The sequence below is a fragment of the Cavia porcellus genome, unplaced genomic scaffold (genome assembly GCF_034190915.1).
Source record: "Cavia porcellus strain 051 isolate PalLab524CR breed Dunkin Hartley unplaced genomic scaffold, mCavPor4.1 scaffold_16, whole genome shotgun sequence".
NCBI classification, from domain to species: Eukaryota; Metazoa; Chordata; class Mammalia; order Rodentia; family Caviidae; genus Cavia; species Cavia porcellus.
The window spans coordinates 47005761-47020963 of record NW_026947499.1 but is presented as its reverse complement, the minus strand read 5'-3'; the positions used below and the strand labels follow the sequence as shown (position 1 = coordinate 47020963).

Sequence of the window (15203 nt, the reverse complement as noted above, 5' to 3'; positions counted from 1 at the left end):
ACTCACCTTTGATGTTACAAACCAGCACGGTTTGAACATATAAGAAATGCTCATCAAGTGCTTGAGACAGAGCCTAACCTGCTGAGAAGTAGGAAATTATGTTACCCAAGAGTGCAAGAGAGCTTGCACAGTCAGTTATGAAGGAGCATTGAGCATTTAGAAAGCTTCCAAGTAATTCTAAAGGTCAAGCAGGCACACAGGACAGAAGGAGAGGAATGGAGACAATAGCAAAGGACATTTTATTCACAGACAAACTGTAACACAGCTGAGACTTATGGTTTACAACATTCCAAGCATCGATGTTGACAGCTTAACTAGACATTGTTCCTTTCATCCTCCAAACAACACCATGAGGCCTGTCACAGTGTAACTCCCACTGCAGAGAAGGCAACAGTGCTGGTTGGAAACACTGTCATTTGCTCCCTGCCAAAAAGAACTGGACACTAAATTAGTCATTTTCTCGAATAATGCTCAATTGCTTATTTAAAATACTGAATCTTTTTTTCACTTAACTGAAATGTCACCCGAAACCCCAGTGTAGAAATGGGTGGAAGTATGGGTCCCTTAGAAGAAGCTCAGCTGAGCTGTCCCAAGGCCCAAGATGTCCCACAGAACTTGAGCTCCTGCTAGGAGCTCTGAAAACCACTGACGTCTATGATAAATTCACTCTTCAAATGTTTCCCAGGTTTTCTGAGCCCAGGAATTGTTACATCATTCTCAAAGCCTGTGTCCTCTGTTCAAACAGTCTGAGCTTTCTCAATTTCTTGTCAGCTCCCGAGATAAACAAGCAGCCTTGGAAACCTGGGAGCAAAGAGTGCATAGGACGCAGCACATGCTAGTATTCCACAATCTGCCTCTCAAGTCAAGAGTCCGTGTCTGCCTGAGGTTTGCAGAGGTGGATACAGTGTTTGCTTTCCAGAGAGGTGTGAGCTTGTCTTCCTGTCTGCATGACAATGTGTTTTGACCTTGGCCCAGGATAGACAGGCTTGCAAACCTGGCAGTCTGCCCAAAGAGGACAAGGTGATCAGAACAGAGTCATCTGTCCTTTAAGCTCTGTCCCATTCTAATACTAAAATCCGAACAGATCTGACCCTGCAGCATTGGGCTTTAGAGATCCTCGTCATATAATACCCTAGCTCAGTGCAGATTCTACTTCTAGAGAAGTAGTAATCATAATAACAGCAGCAACAACAATAATAGCTGTTCTTCTAGCATTCTATGGCCAGGTTAACCCACCTGTAATAAGATCATTTGTTCTTTTTCCCTCCCTGACATCAACGACCAAACATCTGTGCCGTAGAATTTTTTAATTTCAAGAAATGATTTCCGCTGTGTCACTAAACTCTCCAGAAACCCCATGAAGAAATTAGAGTTATCACTTCCGGTTGTAAAAATGAGGACACTGAGCATCAAATAGCTGAAAGGACCTGCCCAAGGCCACACAGCCAGTCTGTAGCAGACCCAGGAGCATTATCTTAATGTTAACCACTCCAGATTCCAGTACCTTCACGGAGTTGTGTTTGGGACATCTTTGCGGTAAATTTCAAATGAAATTATTATTGTAGATCATGGCCATTGTTTGGGCAAAATCAGGGGAGTGTAAATGGTGGAAAAAATCTTATTTTAGCCATAAGCACAGAGAGAACATTAAGTTTATCAGTACAGTTCAGTGTCATTGAATGTTCATTTACACTCCTGTCCTTTCTGGGGAACTGACACTAAGCCAGAGTTGATCAGGCAAAGATGTAGGAAGGGTGTCCCCAGCAGAGAGAATGTTAGGAACAAAAGCCTTCACTCTGAAATGCAACACACATCTGCTGTGAGATTTCTGTAGGCCTCTCTGACATGGGATGGGCATGGGAAGCCAAACTGTGACATATGTACAATTGAGATGGAAGCTGTCATGTCCATGCTGGACTACGGATACCTGCGTGTACCAGGCAAGCTTCTTAATCTCAGAGAACTTCCAGTCACAGAATTTGCAGAAGCATAACTTGCACTTAATGCTAGGGATACAGGGGTATAAGATTTAAAATGACATGTCTTAGTGGAGGACTACCAAGAGTAGGCATATCCCTTCCCCTGCATCTCTAGCAAAGAATAAGGGACTCTTTTCCAGTGGTTTTATTTCCATAACACCTGCTATGAGATGACCACCTTGTGCCACTCCTATAACCACAAATAACTCATTACTGCCATTTAGCAGATTAGAAAACTCTGGCCTAGGGGCTGGAGATTTAGCTGAGCAGCATAAGTGCTTGCCTGGTAAGCTTGAGGTCACGAGTTTGATCTCTGGAACAAAAAAAAAAAAAAAAAAAAAAAGGAAAGAAAGAAAGAAAAAATAAAATTGAGCTCTAGCAAGCTTGAAGATCTCACTCAAAATCAGTCAGCCAGAAGGTGACAAAGATCAAAAGGAAATTTCCACAAACACCTCTCTGAAAACAGCTTTCCTTGCAGTCAAGTGTCAGCTTTCCCACAGAAATCACATTTACTTCTAAGATTCAGTTTTTTGATGTTCTCCAAAATGTACTTCCTCCTGTCTCACAAAGACCAAATCAAATAACTGGCCATAATCAGTTGTCATTTGGGAATGTAGAATTTGCCTCAACAAATGGGCTGCTCATTTGAGATGTCCCATGACACGTGAGGACAATCAAATTTCAGAGAATTAAAATACAGTCAGATAAACTTCACACACACATGTACGCACACGCACACACACTGCAAGCTGAATGGCAATTCAGTTCTCATGGTTCCAATGGCATCCAAACACCCAGCCTTGGCCACTGGGTGCTGACTCTTGGCAGTTCCCTTTCCAGTACACCAGTCTTGAGGAAACCTAACATGTAGAGTTATCACTGGTGGAATGTCAGATCAACTGTCTCTTATAATGGTTTCTTTTTATTAAAAAAGTTGTTTCTTACAAATGTTCTATAAGTGTTGAGGCTTTGAAAAATGACTCTCCCGTCCCTCCAAATGCAATGAACCTGTTTTAGTTCATCATCTTTGTCAATAACAAAAAGATAAATCCAATCAAAAGTGTCTGGATGTTATCATCCAGGCGGTTTCCCCATGTGCTTTCTGTCTTTGTGGAGGGAAGGACTCTCCCCTGATGTCCCCAGCACACTTTGTGAATGTCTCCCATGACAGCCTGTACTTTAGTTTACATGGTATTTCAGCCCAGTTCACAAAGATCTATGGAGGTGTCTGCTGTGTGCTACTTGAGGACAGGAACCACGGTGCCATGTCTGCTGATGTTCCAGATGTTTGGCACAGAGCTTGACCGGTCAAGTGAAAAATCACATTACCCAGGGAGCAAACAGAGCTTGAAAGTGTTAGGGTTACAAAAGAGCACAGAACATTCTGAAGACTTTGACTATCTCTGAAAACTGAGTAGCTATGGCTGGATCATAAACAGCCTCATGTACTTTGCTAAGGAGTTAGGAAATTGTCCTGCTGGTGAACGATAGCTACAGAAGGACATTAAGTGCAAGAAGTAATATGATCAGGATCATTCTTTAGAAAGATTCTACAGCTGCTTCCTGTAGGAGGAGATCAGAGAAGAAATTGGAGACCGAAGTAGCATTTTCTCCAGTTCACTTTGGCTCAGATACCTGACAGTGGCTGTAGTTAAATTAAGCCTGTGGTGTCCAGGAAGAAATGTGGTATCTAATATTTTCTCTACCTTTTCCCCTGAATCTTAGCAAAAATGACTCTCTCTATAAGTCTTGACTACATTAGAATCAGGGATTTGCTTTATTCCCAGTTCTTTTTCTCTTGCACTTCTTCAGAAAGCCATGAACTTGACTTTGCTTTACTGTTGTATTACCGTCTTGGACTTTCTGATTTTTCTATTAGCCCAGAAGATGTCATTAAGGTACATGAATTATATGGAGGAAACACTGACAATGTTTTCATCCCCAGCACATCCTACCAAATAATCTATGGGGACAGATAGATCCAAATCTACTTATGAGATAGAATATGGTGGACAGAAGAAAGATGGCAGCCTCTGATTTTTGATGAGCACAGGAGAGAGACATGCACCCTGGACAGAGATTTTTATCTTTGTCAGCTCCTAGTGTGCAAATTTTGGTTGTGGAAAGGAAATAGGAAGCTTCCACAGATGGATGCTGTTTCCTGTTTGCTTCCTGGCTCCATTTTTAAAGAAATGGACCACATTTCTGTTGTTTACCCACCACAAGGAAAGCATGATGGAAAGCTGCTATAGCTCACTCCTGGCTAAGATCTTGGGCTCAATTCCAACACTTTGGGCAAGCCCTGGAACCTGTCCAGTCCACACCACATTCATGCACAATGAACACCTTCTGGACAAGGTTGTAGTAGGGTCTAAGATGAGCATTGACATTCAGTAAACAACAAAGGGATATTGTCTGCAGTTGGGACAGAACAGGTCTGCCTCCATCTTACCCTGAGGCTTGACAGGAAGCAAGTTATACTTTCCTGTGGGGTTGTTCTGTCCACCAGGATTTTACTGGTTGTTGGTATTAGGAGAACAGCAGAAGCCTGTCAAGGACTGGTCAGCCTGCCTGAGAACCACACCCTGACTGCCAGGAGCCCTCCAACCCCTCTAGGACATCTCCCCAATTTGCCTTTGCAGCTTCCTCCTTCTCCCAGCTCTGCCAGAGAAAATGGCTTTTGTGCAATGATGAGAGCCCCACTCTTGGGGAAGCCTCTCCAAGTGCCATATTTTTCTGAAAGTACGGAGACCCTACAATGCTCTTTGAATAGACAAGTCCACATCTAATATTTAATCACGCAGAAGTATATCATACTCACATGTGGGAGGATGGATACATAAGGATGTATAGCTGAGCAGCATTTGTAAGAGGAAGGAAATAGAGACAACCTAAGTGTTCATCACTAGGGGATTGGCTGAGGCCATTTATGGGATTCTATGTGGCCACTAAGAGGCTCTGATCTCTAACTGTATGTTCTGATTAGACACAACAGCAGGATACGTCTATTACATCTCCAATTGTATATACACATTCCTTGTAAAATTGGTCATAGACATAATAGCATCTACTTCCTAGGGCTGGCATGAGGATTACATGGGTTAACAGATGCAGGATTCTTAGGATAGTGTTTGGCACCATGTAACAGATGCTCAGGCATCGGATGTCCTGGTCAGAGTTGTTGCCCCATAATTATTTATCTCACTGTAATCTAAACTTTTGTAATAATAATTTTAAAAGCAAAGAGAAGAGTTACAGTTGGCTCTCCTATATTCATGGTTTTCTGTGCATGTGTGTTTCATATAAAGATGGGCTTTCTAATCCTGTGGAGTGCGACATAATTCCTGTGATTACACATCCCTTGATGGGTCCATATGCCTAATGTCACAACTCATCTCAATTTACCAAGGACCATTGGATTTTAAATCTAGAACTCTGTATTCTGGGAACTCCTTAGGCCTCAACTAATCAATCATCAGTCTTTAGGCAATCCTTAATGGGCTTGTTGACTTAGGAAATATACAATAAATACAGTGATCATTGTTGTTTCTCACATATAAAACAAATACTTGTACTATATCAGATTAGGATACTAGTGAGATAAGATATATGCAAAAAGACAAATTCTGTATAATTACATTTTCTTGGAGTACTCAGAGCAATAAAAATCCTAAGAATAGAAAGTAAATTGTGGTTGCCAGGAACAAGGAAAGGAAGCACAGAGAGTTGTTGTTTAGTGAGTCCAGAGTTTCCATTTGAAAGACAAAAATTCTAGAAATGGGTGGTGGAGATGATTACACAGTATTGGGGATGTATTTCATATCACTGAAGTAAACACTGAAAAATGGTTAAGATGGTAGCCAGGCAAGCACATACTGGTAATCCCAGACCTCTGTGAGGCTGAGGCAGGAGTGTCTCAAGTTGGAGCCCAGCTTGGGTAACTGGGAAACTAAGGGAGGAACTCTCAAAATAAAATGGGCTATGGACATAGCTCAGTGAGAAGGTCCTGGGTTCAGGCTCCCGTACCACACATTTAAAAAAAGGTTAAGATGGCTATGTTAATATTATTTTGCCATAGTGAAAAATTGAAATGAGAATAGTATATCAGATACCATGAATATTGTTTCTCGGAATGAAGCTATCATTACATTACATAAATACATGAAATAACATGGGAATGATGGATACATGAGAACTTTAGGAAATAAGTAGTCTATTCTGAACCCAGATAGAAGACGTCTTGAACCTGCCATCCTCAGCTACCCACACAACAGTCCCCCAGCCTCACCCATCACATGCATTCTCACACGACAATGGTGGGGTCCCCAGCAGCCCAAGAAGGCTAAGGACAGTGCCCTGTGAAGTTTGTGCACATCTAGCAGTATCAGGGCTTCAAGATCTTAAATCCTGAGGTTCACAAGCATCCTGTGCATATATCTGTCTTTAGCCTGTCAGTCTCAGCATTAGGCTATGAGTGCTTCTGCTTTGGGGAAGGAGTTCTATACAAGTTCCTCCCATGAAACACTTTTCACTCTGTGCTCTGAAAAACTTTCTATAGATGTTATAAACAGAAATCCTTCCAAGTTCACAGAGTCTTAAGCATCTGTCATGGAAGATGGCAAAAACACTATTAAGCAGCTAACATTTGTCAAGAGCTTACTCTGTGCCAGGTGTTACTGTAGAGGTCTTACGGGTGTGATTTTATTTAATGCTGCAACACCTGAGGCTTATGAAGGTGAAGGGACTTCGCTCAAAGTCTGGGCTTTCCAGAAGAGCAGATGAAGGCACAAAGAAGAGCATTAACTACTGGTCTTCCTGCTTGACATAAGAGAGTGCTTTTTAAGCATTAGAGGGTACACTATCACCTTGGAATCTTGTTAGGAAGCAGAGGTTAACTCAGTGATGTGGTGTTCCTTATAACAGTGTGCTGGGGCTGCTGAGATGCAGACCAGGCTGCAAGTGTGGAGATACAATGCACCTGTATATTTTCTCCTGTTACAGGAGTAGAATTCATTCATTTACCTGCTCATTCAGTCTCCATCATCTTTAGAAGCCATCTAGTATTGATATGCATCATTATTGGGTCATTGTGAACCAGGTTCCAGTTCTGCTTCTGCCTTTTTCTCCATTACTGACTTCTCAGAGCCTCAGCGACTCAGTCTGTAAAATGGGAATAAAAGTTGCATTATGTAGCATCTTTGCATCAGTTGCAGTAAAATATGGCAAAAGTCTGCCACAAGGCCTAAAACACAGTGCTTGCTTGATAAATGCTATGATTTGGCAGTTTATTTTATTACTCTTATTTGAACATTTCAACCAAGATTTCCATGTGATATACTTATTTATTATTTCAGAAACAGTTGCCTCATGACCTCCGATGGTTACAGTGCTGGTTGCTTGTTCCCAGTTAACATTGGGAGGGTGAAGAAATGGCATCCACTGAGATGTGACTTCTAATCGTATCAGCAGAAGGTACAGGGAAACTGATGCAGAGACAAGTCCCAGGGACGAGCTGGCAAAGGATTCTGGCAGAAAAGAGTGAGAAATACATGTGAGAGAAAGAGAGAGCTAGTGAGCAAAACTGGAACAGGGTAAAGTGTCAACAGATCACAAGCTGTTAATTATCTGGAGAGAACTAAATATTATGTAGGCAATTATTGACAGGCGTCTGAAAGCAACAATAGGAGAATTGGTCCTCAACCGAATTCTCCTTCCTTTCCAAGAAGGGCTGGGGAAACCAGACTTTAACATTCAGAGCAGGCATTTTTACACCGGAGGAGAGCGAGGGGCCCAGGGCCCCCAGGGAGACAGGGTGGGCAGGGGTCCTCTCGTCCCACCCATCCAGCCACCTAACCAAGCGCACAGTGCTTTGCTTTGAAAGGGGCTTTATCCTCAGCTCCAGGCCCATAAGCCACAGCCCCTCCCTTCCCCCTCCTCCCCTAAGATGTCATCTTTTGAGATGATTTCATGTGGAAGCATCGCTAAGTAAATTCGCTAAATGCCTATTCATCCTCGTCAGATGGGGACTCAGTGAAGCGTCAAATGTGAAAAGAGCCCCAGCTCAAGGCCCTGAATGATGCTTTCTGGAGTTGCCAAATGGAGCCACAGGGCTGACCCTGTGAGGCTTGAGCTTCACAGAGGGGACCCAGGAGCCTGGCCCGGCCCCCTCAATCCTCCCACCGAGGCTGCCTGAGAGGCCCCTGCTTATTATTCCTGCTGCTGGGACCCATTCAGAGGTTAACTTGTTCTGTATTCACCAGGACGACAATAATGAACTGCCGCAGTGAGTGGCATGGGGGTTGGTGAGTAAGAGCTGCTGAGGTGAGAGGTGGAGGGCCTGCTTTACGGCTAGCAAAGAGACATGGCTTGAATTATTTCTGTAATGGACTGATTTCATTTCTCCTTCTTCCAGTGGTTCCTTAAAGACCCTCTTTCTGTAAGCCATGGGTACCTAGAGGTGAACTCTACCCGGCAGGCACGGTGGGCTTGGTCCCCACAGGAGGTATATTCTTGTGCAGACACACTGATTAGCCTTTGCTTGTGTCCCTGGGATTCACCTCTGTGCAGGTCTGCGAAAACACCACCCAGCTTTTTGCACGTGCGATGAGTTTACCTCACTGCAGATGCATGGGATCTTCTGGTGTTCAGTGTCTGCTGCTATCAGGAGCACAGCCACTTTGGATTGGTGTTTATTTCAGTAATAGAACAGGACATCAGCTGCCCTCATTTTCACTGCAGCATCTCTTAACCGCTTTGTGTCACCCTTCACACACACACACACACACACACACACACACACACACACACAGAGCAGAATTATGAGTTGGTCAACATAATCTAACTGTACAATGAGAAACGGGCTCGGAGAGGCAAGACCACAGAGTCGCAGGAAAATGAAATGGGAGCTAGATAGGAGGCAGACAGAGCAGGGCTTTGTGCATTTATTGTGCACCTACTGTGTGCCCTTTAAGTCCATACAGTTATCCCTTCAGAACAGACACATGGAAGACCTACTGTGTACATGCATGGCTTGTTTAACTAACAACCAGGGAAGTTCAGAGGAGGCCACCATTCAGAAAGGGTGAATGATGTCCTTAGGCACACAGTGACTTTAGCAGTGCAGCTGGGATCTGTTTCCAGATCCTTCTGTTTCTGGAGCTCAGGCCTCACTTTGTAAGGCACCGTCTTGCTTTGCTTCTCAAAAAGTCCAGTCCCTTTTATATTCCGGAATGTTCTTCTCCACCCTACCCGCTTCCCAGCTTCTCCCTATTTTAATGATGGTTAACCCCTTCCTTCTGAGGAAACCTCCCCCAACAGAGCAGCCTGGTGATAAAGGAGCTGTCACATCAGCACCATTTACCTGTTTGGGTTTATTCAGCGGAAGAGGCGACTGTGTTTCTGGCAGATGGAGGCCCGTGTGACTGCCTTTTAAAGTACTGTCACAGCTGTATGCACAAGCTGATTAGCTGTGACTGCACTGCTAGTGCCGAGATTGATGGCGATAAATTTGGGATAACAATGCCAGGAACGATGTCGCCATTTGCTTTGCACTTCATATTTTTTAAAGCTCTCTCAATCAGTAGCCCAGGCGTTGTTGAAAGGAGACTTGGTAGTCACTCATTCACAGATTCATTCATCGCTCAGACTGCACTTGAAGGCTTCAGTTCAAGCTCTACTCACTCTGGGTTCATTCATTTGTTCAGCACACATTAACATAGCTCCTATGATGTGCCAGTGAACAAATGCAACCGACTCTGGGACATAACCAAGTGCATTCTGGTGGTGATAAAACAGTAAACAGGTGATGTGATGTGATAGGATGTGGGGCACCACTTTAGCAAAGGCTTCTATGAAGAGGTGACATTTGAAAGGAGACTTGAATACAAGAATAGGCAAGCAATGAGAAGATACAGGGCAAAATTCCCAGGCAGAGTTAGTGCAAGAAACCTGAGATTGTTCTGTATGGGGCTACCTGATGATTTCGGTTCACCAAGCCTTGTGGAGTATTAGAGTCCAAACACATAAAACGCTATATTTGTCCTCTAAGATTTCCTGATACAGTGAGGTATATGGGAGGGAAATATACCAACAGTCCATTTTTTTGTAGTGGGGAAGAGGTGGGGAAACCCATGAAGAAAGTGCCTTATCTGTGTGGTGCTGATCAGGAGAGGCAAGTCAAGCAGAAGCACCCAAAGAGCAAATTCTGGCTCTGTGGCAGAGCTGGGAGTGAAGACCCAAAGTCTCCATGGTCTCTGACTCTTCTCTCCATTTGTTTCCACAGGACGAATGACCAGCTGGTAGCCTTTCTCTCTCGATATCGAGATATGAATTTCTTGAAGTCACATGGCCGGGACAATGCAAGGTAACATCTCATTTCCCTCCCTTGTGTAAAACAGAAATGGAAAATCAGAACAGTAATTTTGGCGGCTTCCTTCCAGGCCAGTTCAGGTGGGAGGAAGGCACAAGACATCAGGTCTGAATGACTGCCTGCCTGGCCTCTGAATGGCCTCTCCTGGCATCCAGACAGAGAAATAAGTAAATGTTTCTCTGTAACCCTGGATACTCCCCAAGCCTTTTCTTGAGTCCACTATCTCGTAGGGGAGCCCTGGTATAAAGCAGCCATGGTCCAAAGCCCATTCTGTTGTGGAGAAACAAAGGCCCACCATCTAAGTGACAGACCTGGAGCATTCCATGAATCAGCCATACAACAAATAATATATTTGTTAAGTACTAACTGCATGTCTGGCCCTGTTTTAGTGATGAACCAAACCTGCTCCAGGCTCTCAGAAATTTACTTTCCAGTGGAAGAAACCAACATTGAACTCAGTCTCCGACCCTCACCCCCATGGCTTCTCATTTTTGTCCAAGATGTCAGCAAGGAATGAGAGGCATCTGAAACCTCAAACTAGATCCATAATACCTCTCTCACTTGAAATGAGCAGTATCAAAAATAGCAGCTCCTCGTTGCAGAGATCAGCTAGAAGTGATACAGTCTTGAGTGCTTCCTGTAGGAAGGATCTGGGTTTTCCCCACGTTGAACTCAGCATACCTTGAAGCTCCTAGGATCCTTTTAACTTGTTAATGGCCTGTGTTTGGCCTTTTTAGCATTTTGTTTTAGTTCAGGTGTTTCTTCTGAAAATTAATAGCCCTGTTTACAGAGAGGAATATTCTTCCTGAATATCCAGACTTCCTGCTAGAAGACTTGAGAAGTCTAAAGATCCATAGTGCTGTATCTGAGTTTTCTCCTGGAACATTCATGACAGGTCTTTGTCAGGTCTTAGACAAAACCCTCATTCACCAAGTCATCATGGCCCTCACCTGTCCTTTTCCCAACTTGATGCCCTTCGAAATGTCAGTTTGAAATATGTGGTTTAGATTTTCTCTTCCGTTGCTGGAGAATGTATCGGTTTGACTGGATCTGTCACTCAGTTTACCTAGTAGTCCTAAGGGGGAAACAACAGATTTCCCAAACTTTTCAAAAGCCCTAACCCTTACCTTGTATCATTTTTCTAAACTGTACCTTTGATTTCATCCAGCTGACTGTGTGTAGATTGGCCTTGCCCAGCTCCTGGCCTGGCCTCATCACATTTAAAAGGAGTTTCTGAGATTGAAGAAGCTTTGCAAATTAGCACAGATAAGTGTAGCATGTTCGGGCCATAAAGGTCAAACACAAATCTGACTGGATGAATTGGAAAAATTACACTGTTTTCCAATTAACCGTCCACCACTTTGCTAGCCCCTTGACCCATTTTATACAAGATCCAATTTCATTCAATGGAACAGTAAGATTTATTATCCCAGGGCTGCGGGTGTAGCTCAATGATAGAGCACTTGCTTAGCATGCATGAGGCTCTTGGTTCTAAACCTAGCACCAAAAAATGAGGAGATTTGGAGAGAACAAAATAATTTTCCCCTAAGGTCATACAGCTGGTTATATAGCAGATCTCTCTGATCTAAAAGCCATAGGATCAAGGTAGGATAGGGCACAATTCTGTGGAGATGGTTGGTTATCAGAAGTAGCCTTGATATTAGTTTTCCACTCCTTTAGACAGAGAATGAAAACCCTTCCTCCCTCCACAAAGGCTCTAGCAAGTGACTGTGGAAACAAAGCTGCACCCTGGGAAAGAGCCCCATTCTAAACTAAACAACCCACGGCTGACCTCCACCTGCCCTCATGCTACTGTTTACACCTATTCAGTATTTATTCTTTGTACACTGTCTGCCAGGAACTCTGCTAGGAGCTACATACAGCACAGGTTCAAATAATGGGCTTAGAAATTCCTCCTCCTGGGTCAGAATCCTTATTTACTATGTCCTAGATGTCTTGCTTTAGACAGTGGTCTTAACTTTTCTGAGACTGTTCCCTTGGTACGAGTGGAAATATCAATAAACCTACAATCATAATGTTGTTTGGAGAATTAAATGAGATGCTACCTGTAAAATACTTGGCACAGAAAATTCCCATGATAATGATGATTTCAATGTTGATATCATCAGCATGATAATTATAGAACTATAATGTTACTGGTAGGAATGGAAATAGGTGGTGTATGGGCCACAACTGTGCCCCTGGATATGTGAGTAGGTTCTTTAAAATTAAGGCACATCTATTGAAGGAGGTGGTACCTAAATGGCATGGGGCAGAGGAAAAGTGCCATCTGAAGAGATATTACTTGTGCCTGTCCCCATGAAATCCTAAAACCCAAAGATCTCTGACCAGAACTGCTCACAAGTTCCAGTGCATCAGCTGGGATGGTCTCCTTTGCATGAATTGAGGCAATAATGTTTAGTATTGATTTAACAGTAAAATGAGCCAACATACTATCATGTGCTGCTCTCCTGTTTGTCAATTGAAGCCTAACCTGTTGCATGAGCAAGGCTACCCACTACCTACCCTTCACTGTCTCTCCCAAGTGCAGAGCTGGGCCTGACTTAGCTACGGTTCCCTGACTATTGGTGCATTAGGAAAAAAAAATGTTTTTCTGGCATATGAAACAAAACCCAGTTCACACTAGGTTATGGGTAAAGAAGTTATTGAATCAGGTAGCTAAAACATGAGTTCTGACTTCAGATATGGCTGAATCAAGCAGCTCAAATCAGGTGCAGACTCCTGATGATGATGATGATGATGTTGTTGATGATGTTAATTCTGTGGGTTCTGCAGGTGACTGTTGGCAACTTAGTCACACTATTTTACAAATTAACTGAAATCAGAAAGATGAAGTAACCTGGTTAAGCTCATACAACTAAGTAAGACTGGGAAAGGCCCATGTGAGGGAGCCACACAGTTTAAGCTTATAATTCCTGCTGGACATGGTCTCTGTGGGAGCCCTGCTTTCCTCCACTGTGCTGGATGGTTTTGAGGTAGCCGCTCTGCTTTTCTGAGCTTCATCTTCTCCCTTTGAAGAACAATTCTGTTGAATAAGATGGCTCCCAAAGTCCCTTCCCATGCAGATGCCTCTGGAACAGGCCTTGTAAGAAGAGTGAAGGCAGAAACCTTGAAAGACACAAAGATGAGGAGGGACAAAAGCAAGCAGTGGAACACAGACAGGACCACGTAGTGCCTAATAGCATTGTTGACCTTCTATCCGCATCGTCAGCTGCTAGCAGCCAATCTGGACTCTAGCTTCTGCTGAGCAAAGATGGCATAAAGGCAAACTAGTATCTTAGTAGCTGCCAGATTGGTCCTGGCTGTTCCTGTATTTAAACGAAGGACAGTGTTGCATTCCCCCACCCAGCAAATCATATTAAATGACATTTAACACAGTCATCATTTCCCAGGTGGTCTCAGTAGGGATGGAGAAAGCATATGCTTTAAAAGTTAAAGTTAATCTCAGCCTGAGTAGTGGAGTCTATGGAAACATCCCTGGAGTACCTGGCTTGTGCTTAAGAGGCTCAGAAGAAACTTTCAAGTTTCTTTAGCCTGCTCAGGTCTCAATGTGGGTGGGGACCAGTACCCTACATGGAGATGGACAGGAGAAACCTGTTCTCTCTGGCAGAAGAGTCTTCTCTGGGACATTTCCTGCCTTGCTCCACCTGATTATTCCACCTCCATCAGAGTTGACAGACCCCTGTGTTCAGCACTGGGACAGGGTGCCATAGCGGTCAGACCACAGATGCAAGAGTCCAGCCATGAGTAGCGAAGTGCCAGCTGCACCAATCATCCACAGCATTCTCAGTGTCGATTTTGAAAGACTGGACTTCTATCTCCTCATATTTACAAAACCCAAATAGCAGTAATGGGATGGGGTGGACTGATCGTTTTTGCTGACCATGGGATGGCCACTGAACTGGGTTCTTTTGAGCATATTATCTTATTCCAACATCATCTGGCAGGCATTTTTCTGTTGTAGAGAGGAGTACAACTGAGTTTCCAGCTTTGCTTCAATTTTCTTAAGATCCCATAGGTAGTGAACAGCAGAACCACTACTGAATCTGATTCTCTTTGAATTTAAGGTCCCTGTTCTTTTATCACCCTAAGATTAGTGACTGCATTTGAGAGGTTTGCTATTTTCAATTCTTGGAAAAATCTTGCTAGCTTGAAAAAAAATCATTTTATGTGGGTGAGGATGAGTCTTTCTCCATTTCCTAGAATCAGCATTTCCTAAAGTCAGTTTATGATCTGGCAGTGAAATTTTTAGGGGTCATTTAGGAGTAGGCATAACGTGGGGATTAGTATTGAATGTTTAGGCATCCACAAAATTTCATATAATTAGCCTATTGAATCCATGATTTTGTGTCTGTTATGCTTATATTATGGCTAAGTTTTTAAAAACAAATAAAGTTGGATTAAAGAAAAATTGCAAGGGGATGATGATACAGATGCCACATAAAGCACATACAAGCAAAGTTAAAGAGTCCAGATTCTAAATCCAGCTTGTCAGGATTCACATAGCAGCTCTGAACCCTCATGTGTGTGAGTTGGGTACATTACACCAATGATCTTTGTATCAGTTCCCTCCCCTGTAACGTGGGAATGAAGGTAATCCTGCCAACTCTGTAGAATTATTCTAAGAAGCAGCTGACTCAGTAGCAGTCTTTGGGATGGGTGACTATATGTATGATGATAGAGAAGAATCTTGAAGGTAATGGACAATTGACTACAGTTCTTAGAGGAGCAATGAGGCTTCCTAGTGTGAGAAGCCTGGGCAGGTCAGAGACAGGAAAGGTTCCAGCTCCAGCTCAGAGTAGCATATAGAAGTTTGTCCCTCTTCTCTAGTCAGG

At 43.3% G+C, this 15203-nt stretch overlaps 1 protein-coding gene across 3 annotated transcripts in view; it reads left to right on the top strand.

Annotated features, from left to right (window-relative positions):
* Nucleotides 1-15203, top strand: part of Xylt1 (xylosyltransferase 1) — a 296748-nt gene that overhangs the window by 244589 nt on the left and 36956 nt on the right. For all 3 annotated transcript variants that reach the window (XM_003478182.5, XM_063226621.1, XM_063226620.1), the window contains one exon: nucleotides 10261-10341. In XM_003478182.5, the coding sequence (XP_003478230.5) occupies nucleotides 10261-10341 (81 nt within the window). The remainder of the gene's footprint in view (nucleotides 1-10260; nucleotides 10342-15203) is intronic.